Below are 17,218 nucleotides of genomic sequence, written 5' to 3'. Positions count from 1 at the left end.
GCCACCACGCCCCCCCCCCCCCCCCTCTAAAACTGTAGTATTTCTTTTCTGTTTCCCTCTCGATGCATGCATCTGCCTGCATGATGCATTTCCATGCAATATGAAAAACAATACTATCGTTCTTGATTTGCATCACAGAAAACGGTAAAAGATAACTCATCTTTCACCCGGGAAAGAAAAAAAACTTGCAAATATCCTTTTTGTCGTCAAAGAAATGCAAAGCAAAACCTTTCGCCCTTCTTTTTTCCAGGCAGGCCGCCCAACACGACTTCCTGAAGCTTTGAGCTGCAAGGCAGGCACTGTTCCATATACTCGCCTTTCTCTTCTTTTGGTGCCTTCCGGTAATAATAATCCATAGCCCGAAAGTGCCGGCTCGTCTAGAACTAGTACATGTAGTAGTAATAAGATTGTTGATACCGAAAAGGTGAGCTAGCTGAAACTCTGAAAGCCTGAAACTAACTTGTGTCGCCACCTGTTCGTCCTCTTGCCAATTTCTGAATCACATGAACAACAATAGCTGCTTGCTACCAGTATGCACACCTGAGGATGTGAGCTAGAGAGAGAGAGAGAGAGAGTTGAAGAGAAGAGGTCATGTGACCTGGACCTGACCTTGTGTTCATCTGAGCTCAGTAACTTTCTGTTTACAGCTGCTACAAAAGGCCTTTATTATGGCTCACAGTCACAGCCCCCCAGTGCTGATGACGGCAGAGCCAAGCTTTGACTTGACCGCATCTTGGTTCAGATCATCAGATGGCCGTACCACAAGCTCAACACGGGTGTTGTCTTGTTACTTACTGTCTGAATTCTCTGGAAAAGGGCCGAGGGGAGTAATTAAACCGGAGTAGCTGTAACATCATGTAAGGATTGGTTTTGTTCAGAGTTCAGGCAATATTTGTGTCATTTTGGAGTGCTAAAAAATTTCATGCATGGACTGAATTCTTCTTTAATATCTTTACGATGAGAAGCTTAGGCCTTAAGGGTCGCCGCACATGGATGGTTTACTTAACTGAAAACAATGCTGTAAAGGCATGTTTGCTTGCATGGCTTGAATAACATAGTTGCTCTGAGGTTTTATGAGGCTGTGATGGCTTCAGATTCAGTCAGTCAGGGCGGCTGGCTTTTGGAGATTAAGAAAACTAATCCCACTCATTTGCTGAAAGGAAAAAAAACCACTGTAGAATCAGCATTTGCACAAGTAAAGTTCAATGCTCTTTCTTTCTCTTACTGGTTAATTACGCTGGCCAAGCAAATTCAGAGTAAAAATGACACAAGTGAATGCAGTAAGCTCAAGAATACTGTCAACTGCGATGGACAAGTGAAGCCCAATTTGGCGTAGGCCCATCCCATTTAGCACAGCCCACGATGATAGTTTGGGCCGAGCCGAGCCCATCACAACTGCCAGGACCGGTGGGGCCCACGCGGCACTCCAACGGGAAACTTTCCGGGCCCCACCGCCCAGCCACCGTGCAGACACCGGCCCGAGCAACGCGGAGAGCACTGCCGCTACACGTGTCGCTGCCAACCCGGGCCCACACAGCTCGGCGCCTCGTCGAGTAGCATCTTTTTTTTCTTGCCGAGTCAATGTGACCGTTGCGCGCAACGGCCGGAGCGAGACGAGGAAAAAAAAAAAAAAAGCGCAACAAAACCCAAACCCTCGCCTCGCCTTCGCAGCGCAGGAGACGCAGACGCCCACCTCACCTCGGCGACCGGCAAGTCGGCAGCGATGATGGCCACCGCCGCCGAGTCCAGGTCGCCCGGGCGCGCGCTGAGGAGGCTCGCGGGGGCCGCCGTCTCCGCCGTGCTGCTCCACGGCTCGTTCAGCGCCTCCAAATGGTTCCTTATTTCTTCTTTCTTCGATCGATTTGTGTGGTGGTGGTGGTGGTGGTGGTGAGGGTAACTTTATTGAGGGCTGATTTGGATGGTGGTGGTGGCAGCAAGACGGAGGCGAGGATGGCGGCGGCGCGGATGAAGCTGCTGCGGAACCGGCGGGAGGCGCAGGTGCGCCAGATGCGGCGCGACATCGCCGCGCTCCTCCGCGACCGCCAGGAGGACACCGCCCGCATCAGGGTATGGGTTGTCTCATCGCGTGCCTCAGACACTAGTTCGTCCAGCTGTGGTTGCTTTTTGATGTTCCGATTAGCCATGGGGGGCTTCCGGGTGTGGTGTGTTTGCTCCGTTTGCGTGCGAGGCACTGAGAAGATGAAGGATTTCTGAGGATCTGAAAATGTGGTTGTGTTCCATTATTGAGCTAGGGTTTGAGGGGGAGCGGATAATTTCTGGGCTCAAGATTTCTGTGAATCAGAAGATGCGGTTATGTTCCATTGCGCAATTCGCGGTAAAAAGGGCAAGGAAGGTTATCTTGGCGTGTAATGATGATGTGTTTACAGATTCGGACAAAACGGGGAAAGGGGAAAAAAATTCATAATTGATGTGACTATCTTTAGTTTGGAAGAGATTAACTGCCATAAATTGAACGATTCCTCCTTTAAGCATTTTTACTTTTTTTTGATTATTTTTTTAGAGAAGGGTACTTTTACCTGGTCTCATCCAATCGGATATATGCAGCCATTTTTTTTTAAATTCGGGAACTAGCCCAAGTAGGGAACTTAACCCTCAAATAACCCAGGTAGCAGGTTTGTATGTTGTAGGAACCTATTGAACAAACTGTTCTTGACTTTTGAACAGTGAATCAGTGTCTTCAGTGATCACCTCTGATGTTTAGCACTTCAGATTTAAGAAACACATGTAGTAGGATCCTACTGAAAAAACACTCTTTGACTACCGAATAGTGGATCGATGATCACCTTTCATGTTTAGCACTTCAGATTTGTATAGGTAGCTTATCGACATATAAGGTACATAGCATTGTGTTAAGTGTAACCGAACACTACGATTATTTCTCTTTGCTGTAAAGCGTTGCAGATTGGGTTATGTGCATGGTGGAGATCATATTTCTCATGAATTTTGGGCTTTACAGGTTGAGCATGTCATTAGAGAACAGAACATTATGGCGGCGAATGAGATTATTGATCTTTTTTGTGAGCTGATTGTCACACGCCTTCCCATCATTGCAAAGCAGAAGTTTGTACTTTTAGACTTGCCTGTGCTTTCAATTTTATTTGTTCTCAAATCTGGGTTCTAATCTTATGATGTATTTCTGTCGAACCTTTTCTTTAGGGAATGTCCAGCAGACCTGAAAGAAGGTATTTGCAGTTTGATTTTTGCTGCCCCAAGGTGCTCAGAACTCCCTGAGCTCGGTCGGATACGTGATCTTTTTGAAAAGAAGTATGGCAAAGATTTTGTTTCTGCTGCAGTTGACCTACGTCCAGATGCTTGTGTTAATAACCTTGTGAGTTTCAACATTTATTTTGTTTGCAATCGTTAAATTGTGACTGTCGCATGTTCTTTCTTTTCACATCTGATTTTCTGGACTTCTGAAGCTAATTGAGAAGCTGTCAGTCAAGAAACCTTCTGGGCAGAGTAAACTGAAGATTCTCAAGGAGATTGCAAAGGAGCATCAGATTGATTGGGATACGACTGAAACTGAGCAGGAGCTTCTCAAACCATCTGAAGAGCTGATTGTATGTGTTAATGAAATTCTTTGTGCATACTTCTATTCCCATGCATGATGTGTTGGGCTGATGGGTTTAACTACCTTGCAGCAAGGACCAAGCACTTTTGTTGAAGCTACCAACTTGCCCGTGAAGACTACTCTATCAGCAGCTCATGTTATGCAAATAAATCCATCTAACTACAGGTTTGTCACTTTGTTTAGGCATATACAATCGGCAGATAAAATGTGAACTATGTGGACCTGTATAACTTTGGCTTCTCATTCATGGCTTCTTGTTCTTATGTGCAGTTCTGGATATGCTGATGAATGTGATGATGAGTATACTATGCAATTTAAAGATGCTGCATCAGCCGCCCGAGCAGCTGCAGAGTCTGCCGAGAGAGCAGCTTCTGCTGCCAAGGCTGCAGCTGATCTTGTTAATAAGAAGACACATTCATCTGATGAGGCTGAGGACTGGACAACTTCTCATGAATCCACTCATTCCAGCAAGAGACAATCAATGAGCAACTCAAGTAGATCCTCCAGGAAAGAAGATGTAGTTGCCTTTGATGAACTAAACCCCCAAGGAAGGAGGGCTTCCCACACAGGCAGCTTCATTGAATCAAACCACAAAGAAGAGGATAAAGAAGAGATTGAACCAGTGGATATGAGTGCCAGGAGGATGCGGAAAAGGAACAGCCGTGCTACTCGGAAGGTACACTCAGAGATAAAGTTTGATGATTCAGAGGGATTGAATTCAGAGACAGAGGATGAAAGTGATACTGAGATACAGTCCATAGAAAGGCAAGCTCCTAGAAGTGAACCTTATCCAGGAAATCGTCATTCCGAAGATGAAGAGAAAGAAAACCATGAATTCCCGGATTTGCCAAAGGCAAACCTTAGTTCTCGTGTTCATCCAAATATGCCGCTGGACTACGAAACTCTTACTGCACGCTTTGAGGCACTCAAATCTGGGAAGCTTCCCTAGTGTGCAGCTGCAGAGATGCGAATAATGTTATTCTTGCTACTTCTACAAAGCAACATATGATATACAAGATACTGTTAGGTTAGTTCCAGTACTACTGCCCTGGAGCCATTTATTTTGCTGAATTGACGGATTTGCTGTTCCAAACTGCTTCTCCATTCGTATTATTGAAGTATATATGTTATCTGAAGTGAGAATTTGAAAGAATTTTCTGTAATCTGCAGAGTACCGAGAGGTACTTCTGCACTGTTTGTAAATTGATTTATATCTGAAGAAAACATTGGTCCCGAATTCACTTGAGCCTTGCCGGATTGAAATGGCCTCACAAATTGATTTTGCAGACTCCAAGTGTACAAGTAGCTAGGACTGAGTTATCAAGGATTGACAGATGTTTCATTATGATTTGGTCATCTGAGAGAATGTACAGCTTCTTTTTTTCCATTCTATATGTACGTCTGAACTACTTCACACACAGTACTGCTAACTGTCAAACAAACAGAACAATTCTAGTTACTGCAAACAGCAAGTTGCTGATAGGCTCCCAAAGATGATGATGATGATGCCACACAGCTTGCATTGTGACACGGCATCACCATGGAGCTCAAGAACGCCTTCTCGACCTCCACCGAAGCATTTCTCCCAAGCAAGCACATCACGTACTCCATCACCATGGCGTCACACGGCAGCATGATCCTGCCGTCGCCGGAGAAGCCGTACTCCTCCTGTGACACCCTCAGGAGCTCGCCAAAGACCGCTGTGCCGAGGTACGCCAGTGGCACCTCGAACCGCGCGCCGTCGGCGGTGTAGATGGCGCAGTGGCCCTTTCCGGCAACCGCCGCCGCCGCCGTGGAGCAACCATGGGCCTCTTGTGTCGCCGTCGACGACGACGACGACGACGCTGTAAGCCGCTTCCTCCCCAGGGCTGCCATCCTTCGCCACTTCTTGGCCAGCTGAGCAATCCTCTTGGCACTGATCATGGCCATTTCTCCTTCTTCTTGACTAGAATTAGAATTTAGAAATGGAACCTGGAAAACTCTTGCGTTTGCAAATGCTTGTGTTTGTGGATGAACTGATGCTTCTCGGAGGCCACCCTGCCTTGAATTTATAGCTGGAGAGGATGACTTCCAATCCAGTCTGGAGCCATTGATCCATGATTGGGTTAGGGGACAAGGCCATGAGCTTGGTTGGTGCAACATTGCAAGGAAATCAAATGCAATGTTATTGAGATCATAAATTGCTGTAGCACCAACTGTGAACTGTTTTGTTGTCTGTGATGAGCAGTGGGCACACTACAAAGCATGCACCGCCCCATATTGATATGTTTAGTGGATCAGTGGCACAAGGGACCCCATGACAATGGCAGACAAGCCTTGTGAATATATCTTGGGTTCTGCTATGTCTTTGACTAGGATCAGGTCCAGCTATTGATCTTGGATGAGTTCTATGCTATTCAGCATCTTGTGTTGGGAGAAAGAAACATTAGCTAATTATGATTAGTTGATTGAGGGATCAATCATTTCATAAGGACCAGGGAATTGAAAGAACTCTTTGTTCAATTTGCAATAGGTTCAGTAGGAGAGCTGCCAATGTCAATCAATCAACCAATTCGGCCCACACCATGTCAAAATTTGAGTAATGATTACTTCATTGTAAGATCAAATACAGCCTATTAGGGCCTAAAATAAAATCACACCTTGAAGTGGCAGCGGTGAATATACTACTATGTGCTCCGGTAGTATTTGATGAAGTTGACTTTGCGCACGATGGTTGATCATACATCTTATTGAAAACTAGGGAAATTTAACTATTTGTCACTCTTAAAAAGTGGTACTCTCCAAATGCCATTATTAATGTTGTTCTTAATATTTGCCACTAGAGAGAATAGCTCTTTTAACTTTTTACCATTTTTACTGAGATGGCTGGCTACCTCACTTTGCCGGTATAGAAGGATAGGATAAAATGACCATTTTGCACTTGTGTCATCATCTCCATTATTTAGGCTTCTCAGGATTTTTGCCGCACACATATAGCTTTACCTTTTTTCCACGTGCACACTTCCTAAACCGCTAAACAATGTGTTTTTACGAAATTTTTTATACAAAAGTTACTTTTTAAAATCATATTAATTCATTTTTAAATTTTTTATACCTAATAATTAATTAATTATATATTAATTTATTACTACTTTTTTCGCACCGGTTAACTATCCTACTTACTACTTACTGAACACGGCCATAGTCGGAGGATGATGCAACGACGGCGACGAAGATAAAGAGAGAGAGAGAGACAAAGCGAGGGGGACAGACATGTGGAATCCACTGGAGCAAAATGTCATTTGCCTCAGCATTACATGCTGGCAAAGCAAGGTGGCATGCCAAATCAGGAAAAATGGCATAATGTTAAGAGCCAGTCTCTCTCCAACGACAAAATATTAAGAACAATACTAATAATGGTATTTGGAGAGTAGCACTTTTTAATAGTGATAAATAGTTAATTTCCCGAAGAACTATGTAAGTATTATTTTTTTGTTGCGACTTGTTTTATTATTAAAGATATTTTAATCTTAACTTTTCCATATTTTCACTAAATATTTAAATAAGATAAATGATCAAGTGACATGTTTAAAGTCAATACCGTTAAATATTTGGACAACTCTCTGGTGCATTTTACTGGTGGTATTATACTACCAGTAAAAAAGAGTATTTTTGTACTTTGCTAATTACTTGATTAGCAGTATTTTGTAATTTTGTTTTTTTAATAAAGATCACAATAAAAATGATGATATTACCCCTTCAAATTTCTAATACATCTAATATTATTGGTAGTATAATTTAATCACAGTCGTCCAATAAAAATAGATCAATGGTATAGATTAAATTATACTACCAGTAAAATACACCGGAGTCGACCACTAAATATTTATGACCGAGGAGTATTTCTTAAGACCGAGATTAAATAAGGTAAATAAAAGTTAATCGGTCCCCTTCTTCTTTTTGCTACTAAAGTAAACTGCTTCAATTCGTGATCATGTACTGTGGTCTTATACGAGTACTTCATAGAATCATAGCTAACTGTATTAGCCCTCAAAAACAAACAAAAGTTAAGAGCATTGCAAATTTGCAATCGAATGCTGTTACGCCAATTAACATTTCATTTCCATTCTAATGTACTGAACTATGTTACATCAAATTGCACAAGGCTTGCAAAATGTAGGACAAGCAGTGCAGAACTCTGAATATCTTCTTCAGAATCAGCATCAGGAAACTAACTACAGACTGCAAACTGATGGTGCAACGCCACAGGTGGCATCGTGCAGCCTGAATTTTGGCAATGCATCATCGTCGCCACAGAGCTCAGGAACGCCCTCTCGACCTCCTCCTTTGCGCTTCTCCTCAGCAAGCACATCACGTACTCCATCACGGACGCGTCGCATGGCAGCGTGATCCTCCCGTCGCTCGCGAACCCGAACTCCTCCTGCGACATCCTCAGGAGCTCCACGAACACCGTCGTGCCGAGGTACGCCAGTGGCACCTCGAACCGCCTCCCGTCGGCCGTGTACACCGCGCAGTGGCCCTTGTCCGCCACCGCCGGCGACGGCGAGGTCGTGCTGCAGGCGGCGTCGTCGTCTTCCCTGGCGGCCGCTGTCGTCTTGACCCTGATCTGCAGCTTCCTCGCCAGCTGAGCAAGCTTCTTGGAATGGATCATGGCTGGTTGTTGGTCTTGGTCGTCAGGTGAGTTGCTTAGGAATGGCTAGCTTGTGACTTTGCGAGTGAAACGCTGAACTGATGATTTTCTTGATGTCTAGCTAGCCCATGGATATATAGCTGAAGAGCAAGCCATTTGGTAGGGAACAAGACCATGAGCTCGACGTGTGCAATGGCGCCTAGAAAGGTAGGCAGCCAGATTCAGATTAGATTTTAGCTGGGCCATCACTTGCCGCACCCCGTGGGGGCAATGGCAATGGCAATGGCAGTGGACTAGCTAGTGGCTGAGCAATCAGATACGTACTACAGTAGTACTTTCTTAACTGAAGTTGCTTATGACTCCTGAGTTCTGCAGCTCTGGATGTGTGGCAATCAAATATTAGGTTTTGTATTTTTGGTTGCATCACTATCGGATATTTTCTACATGCTTTGGACTGAATCAACGAATGTAGCATATTGATTCATACAAGTAGTTCAAATATTTCTGTATAGGCCTATACCAGTTCAAGAAAAACTGATGGAAGCAAACGGGCAAGCTAAACTGTCACGCCCAAAATATTTTGCCTAAAAATGCAGAGAATTTTTTTAAGAATTTATGAGTCCTGCTCGTTTTGCATTCTGGGTTTCATAAACATTAAGATGTGGGAATAGCAACTGGAACAAAGTAATGCCGCATATCCATTTGTATCATAAAAATACTCAATGGAAAACAGGCCTTGTAGAAAATATGTTCTCAAAATTAAAGGTTAAACTAAAAAGAATGTACATAACGTCAACACACAAAAAAAACATGGCAAATGGATCAACACAAACGGTCTGGCATTCCTTGAAATCAGAGAAAGGGAGAGGGAAATATGGCATTCCAGCAAGAGGTATATACTAGTTATGTACTTTTTGTTCTTCCCTTAAACGTTGTACTGACAAGCTCAGCTAAAACCAGAGGTGCTTGCTTCAGCTTGAAAACGTGATTCAAATGATTATTCAGGCACAATAATCTTATGAAACAATACCCTTCCAAAAAGGACATACTAACAGCAATCATCTATGTATAGTAGCACCTTCAAGAAATGAAGTGCAAGGAACACCACATGAGATGCTGGAGGAAAAATCAGACCATGTGCTACTAGACTGGGACAAGATTTCCTCTTATGAATGTTCAGAAACAACAGATTAGGGTCGTGAGCAATGCATATCACAATTTCAATGCTGCATTCAGAGCACCAAATTGGGTAACTGAAAACACCACAAACTGAATCCAGGAGTCACTACTAATAATATCTCCAATAGAAACTGAGCTGCGGCGAAGCGTTGGGCCCAATTAGCATGCTGTTCTCACGCGGCTTGTTCCCAAGGCTGTGAAGTATGGCAGCCACAAATGATTGAAAGCAACAGCATGCACCGAAAACACTGCCTGCTCCCGTGCAAATCTGATCCAAATCAATCATATCGCGACATCGCATGCGCCGATCCCATGGCCTTGTCCCTTGCCAACTCTATCTCATCTCAATGCCATCATCTGCTCTGCACCTCTTCTCCGTTGCCTATAAATTCAGCATCTGCCAGACCGAACACCATCACATTTCATCAACTCATCCACAAAGCGAGCACTACACCTCATAGCACATCCACATCTCATCAGATTTCTAGCTGAAAATCACCAAGATCAAGAATCAACCATGATCAGTGCTAGGAGACTTGCTCAGCCGGCCAAGAAGTGGCAGAGGATGGTAACACTTGGAAGGAAGAGGCTCGCGATGAAAGCCAAGGAGAATGAGGAGGAATGCTGCACTTCTGTGGCAGGCAAGGGCCACTGTGTCATGTACACAACAGAAGGAAGCCGATTCGAGGTCCCGTTGGCGTACCTCGGCACTGTGGTCTTCACTGAGCTCCTCAGGATGTCCCAGGAGGAGTTTGGGTTCACGAGTGATGGCAGGATCATGCTGCCTTGCGATGCTGCAGTGATGGAGTACGCCATGTTCTTGCTCAAGAGAGATGCCTCAGTTGAGGTGGAGGAAGCATTGCTGAGCTCCATGGTGGCAACTTGCCACTCCTCTGGCTGTGTGGCGTCAACTGTTGGAGTCAACCGGCAAATTTCTTGCCTGTAGCTTTTCTTGGAGAGCCCAAGTTTTCTCCGATCCTGTAGTTGTGTAGTTGTATTTTGTTCTGTAGTTAGATGTAGTGAGATAGAAAGAGGAAGATTGCCATGTTAAGCATTTGGATCTTGCAAGCAATCAAAAGAAAACGGCCAGCCAACATATGCTGCCATTCCCGCCTTAAATTGATGTTGCGTAGAGGACTTCAATATTCGATCTGCAGTTTTGTGATACTTGGATTTAAATCTGTAGTATTATAATAAATCAAGTGCTAAAATTTTAAAATTTTAATTTGCAAACACAATGGAAAATTCTGAAAAACATTTGAGGGTGATTGTTTCACTTTTTGAATGAAGAAGCCTAACGACATATTTGTGAACGAAAAATAATTTATGGATAAACTTTTATATTTGTGTTCTTAGCAATATAAAAGGAAGGGCTGAAAAATAAACTATGCTAAAAAATACCTCAAAATCAGCTCTAAATTTAAGGTTAAAAATTTAAATTTTAGCTTATAAGTATATGCAGAAGCGAAAACATTGGGTGATGAACTAAGTGTCAAAAATCATTGAGAGAGTGCGAATTAAATGGTAAAGAAAGGTGTGAGGGATACGAAATGAGTAGTAAAAATTCCTTAATTTTCTCACAGTAGAGCATCAAAATGGTGTACACCAGCTAATCCGACAAGCAACCATCCCATCTTTTTGCTTCTGCTTATGCTTATAAGCTAAAAGTTACATTTTCAACCTTAACTTTAGAGTTATTTTGAGGCTTTTCACCGAAGTTTATTTTTCAGTCTTTGGCTTTTAAATCACTAAGAATATATATATAAAAATTTTGTTCATAAATTATTTTTCATTTACAAATATGGCGTTTTACTTTTAATGAAAACGCCAAAAGATTCATGTGGAGCTTAGTGCCAAATGTGATATTTGCTATTCCTATATCCTAAGCCAGGTTTCAACTTTATAATCCTCTGGTTTTTTAACAGATAACACTATTGATTTTTAAGTCATACATTTGATCATTCATTTTATTTAATTTTTTAGCAAATATATGAAAATGTAAGTCACACTTAAAGTATATTTATTGATAAATCAAATCACAGCAAAATAAATAATAGTTACGTGTTATTCATAATAGTTAAATATATGTTCAAAAGTCAAAATATCATCTATTAAAACCGGGAGGAAGTATTATCACAAAACTATATAGTCCTTTCGAGCTAATTTCCTCTAGCTCTTTCTTCTAAGGATTACCTTTTGTATTCTAAGCATGAATTTTGCCAGGTGGAATTAATATTATTCCATGTTCGATTATACCTTCAGTGCTATTTGGTATCCTAGCTAGGCACTTGAAATTTTTATAAATGAATATCTATATCTATGAAAATTCGAGTTTTAAGGACTTCTTGAATATGTGGCTTGCTAGCTTGAAACTTCGTCACTACAAATATCTAGAAACGTGGGAGTAGAGTAACTTAGGCCTTGTTGGTCCCTGTAAATTTGGTGATGCTACTGATTGCAAGCTTCTGTTTTATGATTTGTCCTTAACTATTTTTTTGAAATATCTTTAATTTGTCCATGTGGTAGAACTTATGAGGTGTTATCTGTAAGATCATGAGAGTCATGATCTATATATTGTGATGAACAATTGGCTTGTAAAGTGACAGAATTTGGTCTGGAAACGGGTATGTTGTTGTGTGAGTGTGTGTTACTAATGTGGGTCAGGTTGCGATATCTGTGCCTGGAAGCGGAAGCGGTTGGTTTGTCTCTATGTGTGTAGGTGACTTGAGGTCAACTGTGATCAATGCCGAGGACCATGACTAGGTTCAGGGAGGAATCGAGGTCTGGATGGTCGGGATGTCATGTGACATGGTTAGACTAAAGTCGTGATTCTCGAAGGTCAATATCGGTAAACGACGGTGGGATCGTGACTAGGCTCAGGGAGGAGCTGAGGTCCGGACGATCGAGGATGCCAGGTGACGATATTGAATACGAGGTAACACATGGTGGAGGAACACCGTGTGGGAATAGAGTCGTAATGGGCTTACGTGTTGGTTGTGTAAACACGGGAAAAATCGTGAAGTAAATCGGTTCAAAACCAGATCGGAAAAACAGGAAATCTAGAGTTGCTACAGTACTCTGCTACAGTACGATACAGTAATCGGGCTACTGTAGCGGGCAGAGGCAGATGCGCGTATGTTCGGATTGATGGTCGTACATCGCACGGTGGCTATTGCTTTTTGGATATAGGATTAGTTGGTTGATGCTACAGTGTTCGTTTGGATTACTGTAGCACAGGAAGAGATATATTTTGAGACCGATCAGGGTGGATCGGTCTACGCGCGTGACGTGGCTTTGTTTGTCGAGTCTGAGTCTAAGTCTAATTGATAGATTTACTTTGCTATAAATAGAGACCGAGGGGTATATCCTCGGTATGCTTTTTGTGAGATTTAGAATTAGAAAATTTGAGTTGAATAGTTGTTGGTTCTAGATCAACAATTTTGAGAGGGGCGTTGTTGGTGCGCTTTGTAAATTCTAGTTGATGCGATAAAGAAGTTCATTTGATCTACGTCTTCGACTTTCATCTACTAGTGATTTTCTGGATTCTGACGATCTGATCGGCGCTGGTGACTTTCTGGATTTCGACGATCTGATCGGCGGCACAGGAGCGGCGAGATAAAGGTAGCGGTGGTATAAGGAAAGATTTTTTGGGTTTTGGTTTTCTCTACCATTCACCCACCCTCTGGTAGGTCTGTTTAACTCTGTTTCGATCCTACATTATCTATAAGGTTTGGGATATAAATCTGATACCTCCGTATCTTCTGTAGCAGGAGAAAATATTTATAATCGCTTTCCCCTTTTCAGATTAGGACAATTTTATCATGAGCAATTTTAATGACAGTAAAATTGCTCTTTTATCGTCCTTAAGAAAATATCTGTAGATACCAAAATTTATGTTAAAAAATTTGTTACATCCCGGTACTCAAGGATTTTAAATTGCTCTTCAGATTAATGTAAATCACTTCAATTCCTGATCCTGGCATATAGTCTGGAGTCTGAACGATCTTACAGTTCATAGTTAACTGTATTCGCCCTCAAAAAAACAAAAGCTAAGTGTACTGAAAATTTGCAATCGAATGCTGGTACTCAATTAGCATTTCATTTTCCATTCTCCTGTACTGAACTATCTTTACATGAGATTGCACAAAGACATGCAAAAATGTAGAACACGAAGTGCAAAACTCTGAACATATTCAGGATTCATGAACTAGGTGCAAACTGCAAACTGACGGTGCAGCGCCACAGGCGGCATCGTGCAGCCTGAATTTTGGCACTGCATCATCGTCGCCACAGAGCTCAGGAACGCCCTCTCGACCTCCTCCGACGCGCTTCTCCTCAGCAAGCACATCACGTACTCCACCACGGACGCGTCACATGGCAGCGTGATCCTCCCCTCGCTCGCGAACCCGAACTCCTCCTGCGACATCCTCAGGAGCTCCACGAACACCTTCGTGCCGAGGTACGCCAGCGGCACCTCGAACCGCCTCCCGTCGGCCGTGTACACCGCGCAGTGGCCCTTGTCCGCCACCGCCGGCGACGGCGAGGTCGTGCTGCAGGCGGCGTCGTCTTCCCTGGCGGCCGCCGTCGTCTTGATGGCTGGCTAGCTCATGGATATATAGCCGAAGAGCAAGGCATTTGGTAGGGGACAAGGCCATGAGCTCGACGTGTGCATCCAGCATTCCAGCACATGCAATGCAAGACATGGACGTCACTCTCTGTATCCAAGTCAGATTTTGACGAACAAATAGCAAGGCTGCCAGAGCCAGTTCGTCAGAAAGGCATTTCTTAATGATTTAAGCAAATGAGCACATGCCATTTCGTAGTGAACTGTGTGCCGAGCACCCTGTTTAATTTCGTGTGTTTCAGATGGGTCGACTACGTACTCCACGATGTGTGCCTGATATATAGGCCACGTTTTCAATACAGGCGTATCACACTTGAACAATTCAGCATACTGCAAATGGACTGATCCAAATTCCAAGCACGCAGTGATCGAGTGCTCTTCATGATCAGATGCTGAGGCCGTTTTCTTTCAGAGCCAAAACCAGCGGATGCCCACAGGATAATTCAGACAAAGGAAACCCATGGGCTGACATCTGAATGAATCAGTCACAAGGCATGCTGCAAATTAAGTTGTGCTACATGAATTCTGGAATTCTGGATGACACAAAATACTCTGGAATTCTGGATGAGCCAAAACCAGCCTGAATGAGCCAAAACCAGCCTCGCAAAATACTCTGGAATTCTGGATGACACAACAACTGAATGCAAGTTGCCTGAACAGCACCGGACGTGTATGGGAAGGACTTCTTACACATGTGTGCAATAGAACCTATTATATGCATGCGACCTAAATAATAATATATATATTTTAAAAAATGACATAATTGATTAGGATAATAGTGTATAGAGAAACATGCATAGGCTAAAATTGATATACAACTATAGAAACAAAATTTAATAAAACCAGGCAGCGAACAATACTTACGAAGCACAAATAAATTTGTTATTTTTAATTTTTGCTGTGTAGATTGAATTTAGATTTGCGTATCTGTTGTAGCATTATAATCTAACTTATAAAATTTTGTTAAAAAAATCATAATTACTTAGGTCACATGCATAAGCCGCATACATTTCAGACAAGGTACAATGTAAGCTGGGGACGAGGATAATGCACGCTTAGTTCGGTATCTCTAACCATCACGAGTCAGTGTCTACTATACACTGCAGTAGTACATGATCATCAGTCATCCAGCAAGCTAGTTTCGTTGGATTTTAAAATAGCTGGTCCCTCCCATGGACATGGTCTGCATAGTGCGACGTCGCATTTTCATCAACACTCGTGGCCTTGTCTCCCATACCTAACAGAGATCATAGCCATGCTTAAGTTAAGCTTGCCTAACCCCTTTTCATCTATAAAAACAATGCTTGCTCTGTTGGTCATCACAAGTTCACAACCACCAGCCCTTGAGTTCATCTAAAAACAGCACAGAAATCACACCTTCATTGCCGAAGAGCATCTTAGCTAAGAACTACAACCATGATCCATTCAAGAAAGCTCGCTCAGTTGGCCAGGAAGCTGCAGCACAGGATGGCGGCAGCCGGCACCACCGACGGGTGCAGCAGCAGCAGCAGCATGGCGTCGACGTCGTGTCTCGCCGGCAAGGGCCACTGCGCGGTGTACACCGCCGACGGGGCGCGGTTCGAGGTGCCATTGCCGTACCTCGGCACGGCAGTCTTGGGCGAGCTCCTGACCATGTCCCGGGAGGAGTTCGGCTTCGCCGGCGGCGACGATGGCAGGATCACGCTGCCGTGCGACGCGTCGGTGATGGAGTACGCCATGTGTCTGCTCAGGAGAGACGCCTCTGAAGATGTCGAGAGGGCGTTCTTGAGCTCCATAGCTAGGCCTTCTTGCTACAATGCTGGCTCTCAGCAATCACTTGCTGTTTGTATGTGATTTTGTTCAATCAGATGTTGTATGATTAGTTCTAGGAAACATTGATTGAAGAAAAACGCAGAAATCTTTCATGGCATATACTTGTTCTCAGTGAGCTCTGAAGAAAGCAGAAAGAATTCATAGTTGGACACAATTCAAGCAATGTTCGTTCGCCTTTGCTATTTTGAAAGCGACTGAAAATTCCACGGCTTGTCAGTCGATAGTCCTAGCCGTCCGATTGACATAAGATTAGTGCGTTGGAGAGAGAACTAGTCTGCAGTCCACATGCTTGATTCAGATTGTACGGTCACGAGGGAATCGACTGACAACCTTTTTCAGTCGACTGACTGCTAGATATGTTCGTTGACGTGGATGATGGCTGATTCATTCTGGATATTTATTGACACACTTTCCAATCTTTTGAATTGCGTATTACCTACAAAAATTGTGTATATAAAAGTTTCTCGACATTTTAACTTTGTAGAAATTAATATAATAATTTATACTCTTCAATAGCTATCACATGATTAGACAACTCAGAAAAAAAATCTCATAAAAAATAAACGACACCATGATATTTGAGGTTAAGGGTTTGTTTGGTAGAGCTCCTAATAGTGTTATTTTGATTCTGATTCTTCTTGAAAGAATCAGATTATTTGGTTTGTTTGATTCAGGTGGAAAGTGTTCTTTTCCCGATGTCTCACGTAAAAAGTTAGAATCGTTCCTTCCAATTCATTCATGAACCTGAACCAATTTTCTTTGTTTGGATGAGATTTTGGTGTATATATGCTTTCTTCATTTTATATTTGACTTCATTGACTCTAGATCTGGTTCGACTGTTTGTCTTATTCAATCTTTTTTTGCAAATATAAAAAATTATAAGTTACGTTTAAAGTTGTTTTAGCAATAAATCAAATCATAACAAAAATAAATAGTAATTATATATATATTAAATAAATAAATGGTCAAACATTGATCTAAAATTCAATGATGTTAAATAAAAAAACAGATGAGTATATATCCACCTAAAATATTTTGTTTAGAAGTTCAAAAGGCGTGCCAACAAAAACCCGAAATTCAGAGTTGATCAGGCCTTAAAGGCTTGGAGTATTTTTCGTCCGTCCGATTAATATGGGCGGTTAAGATCGAGTCGTGTGGAGCTGACTCGGACATTTTATGGATAGACCCTCGCAGTTTCCTTTATCATATGGAGGTATCATCCCATCCCGTCCGCCGCCGCCGCCGGCAGTGGCGGCCGCTACTGCTTTACTCGTGTGCCAGCGCCGGTGAATGCGGCACCGCCGCCCTCAGCGCTCGCGGTGGCGTCGGGTGTCAAATCGATGCCCACAATGAATCAGGTGAGTAGCCCCTCTTATCGGTA

At 42.9% G+C, this 17,218-nt stretch overlaps 6 protein-coding genes across 6 annotated transcripts; 3 read left to right on the top strand and 3 right to left on the bottom strand.

Annotated features, from left to right (window-relative positions):
* Positions 1 to 1,618: 1,618 nt before the first annotated feature.
* Positions 1,619 to 4,826, top strand: LOC102720632. Its single transcript, XM_006661438.3, has 7 exons — positions 1,619 to 1,833; positions 1,935 to 2,067; positions 2,978 to 3,081; positions 3,178 to 3,349; positions 3,441 to 3,581; positions 3,663 to 3,757; positions 3,863 to 4,826. The coding sequence occupies exons 1-7, from the start codon at positions 1,724 to 1,726 to the stop codon at positions 4,539 to 4,541; spliced, it is 1,434 nt and encodes a 477-aa protein (XP_006661501.2). The 5' UTR covers positions 1,619 to 1,723; the 3' UTR covers positions 4,542 to 4,826.
* Positions 4,827 to 5,025: 199 nt separating this feature from the next.
* Positions 5,026 to 5,875, bottom strand: LOC102714491 (auxin-responsive protein SAUR36-like). The gene has a single exon (XM_040527795.1). It carries the CDS (start codon positions 5,732 to 5,734, stop codon positions 5,045 to 5,047), a length of 690 nt encoding a protein of 229 aa, XP_040383729.1. The 5' UTR covers positions 5,735 to 5,875; the 3' UTR covers positions 5,026 to 5,044.
* Positions 5,876 to 7,678: 1,803 nt separating this feature from the next.
* LOC102714215 (auxin-responsive protein SAUR36-like) lies at positions 7,679 to 8,300 on the bottom strand. The gene has a single exon (XM_006660876.2). It carries the CDS (start codon positions 8,241 to 8,243, stop codon positions 7,803 to 7,805), a length of 441 nt encoding a protein of 146 aa, XP_006660939.1. The 5' UTR covers positions 8,244 to 8,300; the 3' UTR covers positions 7,679 to 7,802.
* A 1,533-nt stretch (positions 8,301 to 9,833) lies between these two features.
* Positions 9,834 to 10,594, top strand: LOC102713936 (auxin-responsive protein SAUR36-like). The gene has a single exon (XM_006660875.3). The coding sequence runs from the start codon at positions 9,919 to 9,921 to the stop codon at positions 10,345 to 10,347; it is 429 nt and encodes a 142-aa protein (XP_006660938.1). The 5' UTR covers positions 9,834 to 9,918; the 3' UTR covers positions 10,348 to 10,594.
* Positions 10,595 to 13,348: 2,754 nt separating this feature from the next.
* LOC102720358 (auxin-responsive protein SAUR36-like) lies at positions 13,349 to 15,408 on the bottom strand. The gene is made up of 2 exons (XM_040527357.1): positions 15,403 to 15,408; positions 13,349 to 14,001 (listed from the first exon to the last, which is right to left on the bottom strand). Exons 1-2 carry the CDS (start codon positions 15,406 to 15,408, stop codon positions 13,609 to 13,611), a joined length of 399 nt encoding a protein of 132 aa, XP_040383291.1. The 3' UTR covers positions 13,349 to 13,608.
* On the top strand, positions 15,362 to 15,981 carry LOC121055360 (auxin-responsive protein SAUR36-like). Its single transcript, XM_040527791.1, has one exon. The coding sequence runs from the start codon at positions 15,442 to 15,444 to the stop codon at positions 15,856 to 15,858; it is 417 nt and encodes a 138-aa protein (XP_040383725.1). The 5' UTR covers positions 15,362 to 15,441; the 3' UTR covers positions 15,859 to 15,981.
* Positions 15,982 to 17,218: the final 1,237 nt, after the last annotated feature.

The sequence above is a fragment of the Oryza brachyantha genome, chromosome 9 (genome assembly GCF_000231095.2).
Source record: "Oryza brachyantha chromosome 9, ObraRS2, whole genome shotgun sequence".
NCBI lineage: Eukaryota > Viridiplantae > Streptophyta > Magnoliopsida > Poales > Poaceae > Oryza > Oryza brachyantha.
The sequence above is the reverse complement of the archived record's forward strand: the minus strand, read 5'-3'. Positions and strand labels throughout refer to the sequence as shown.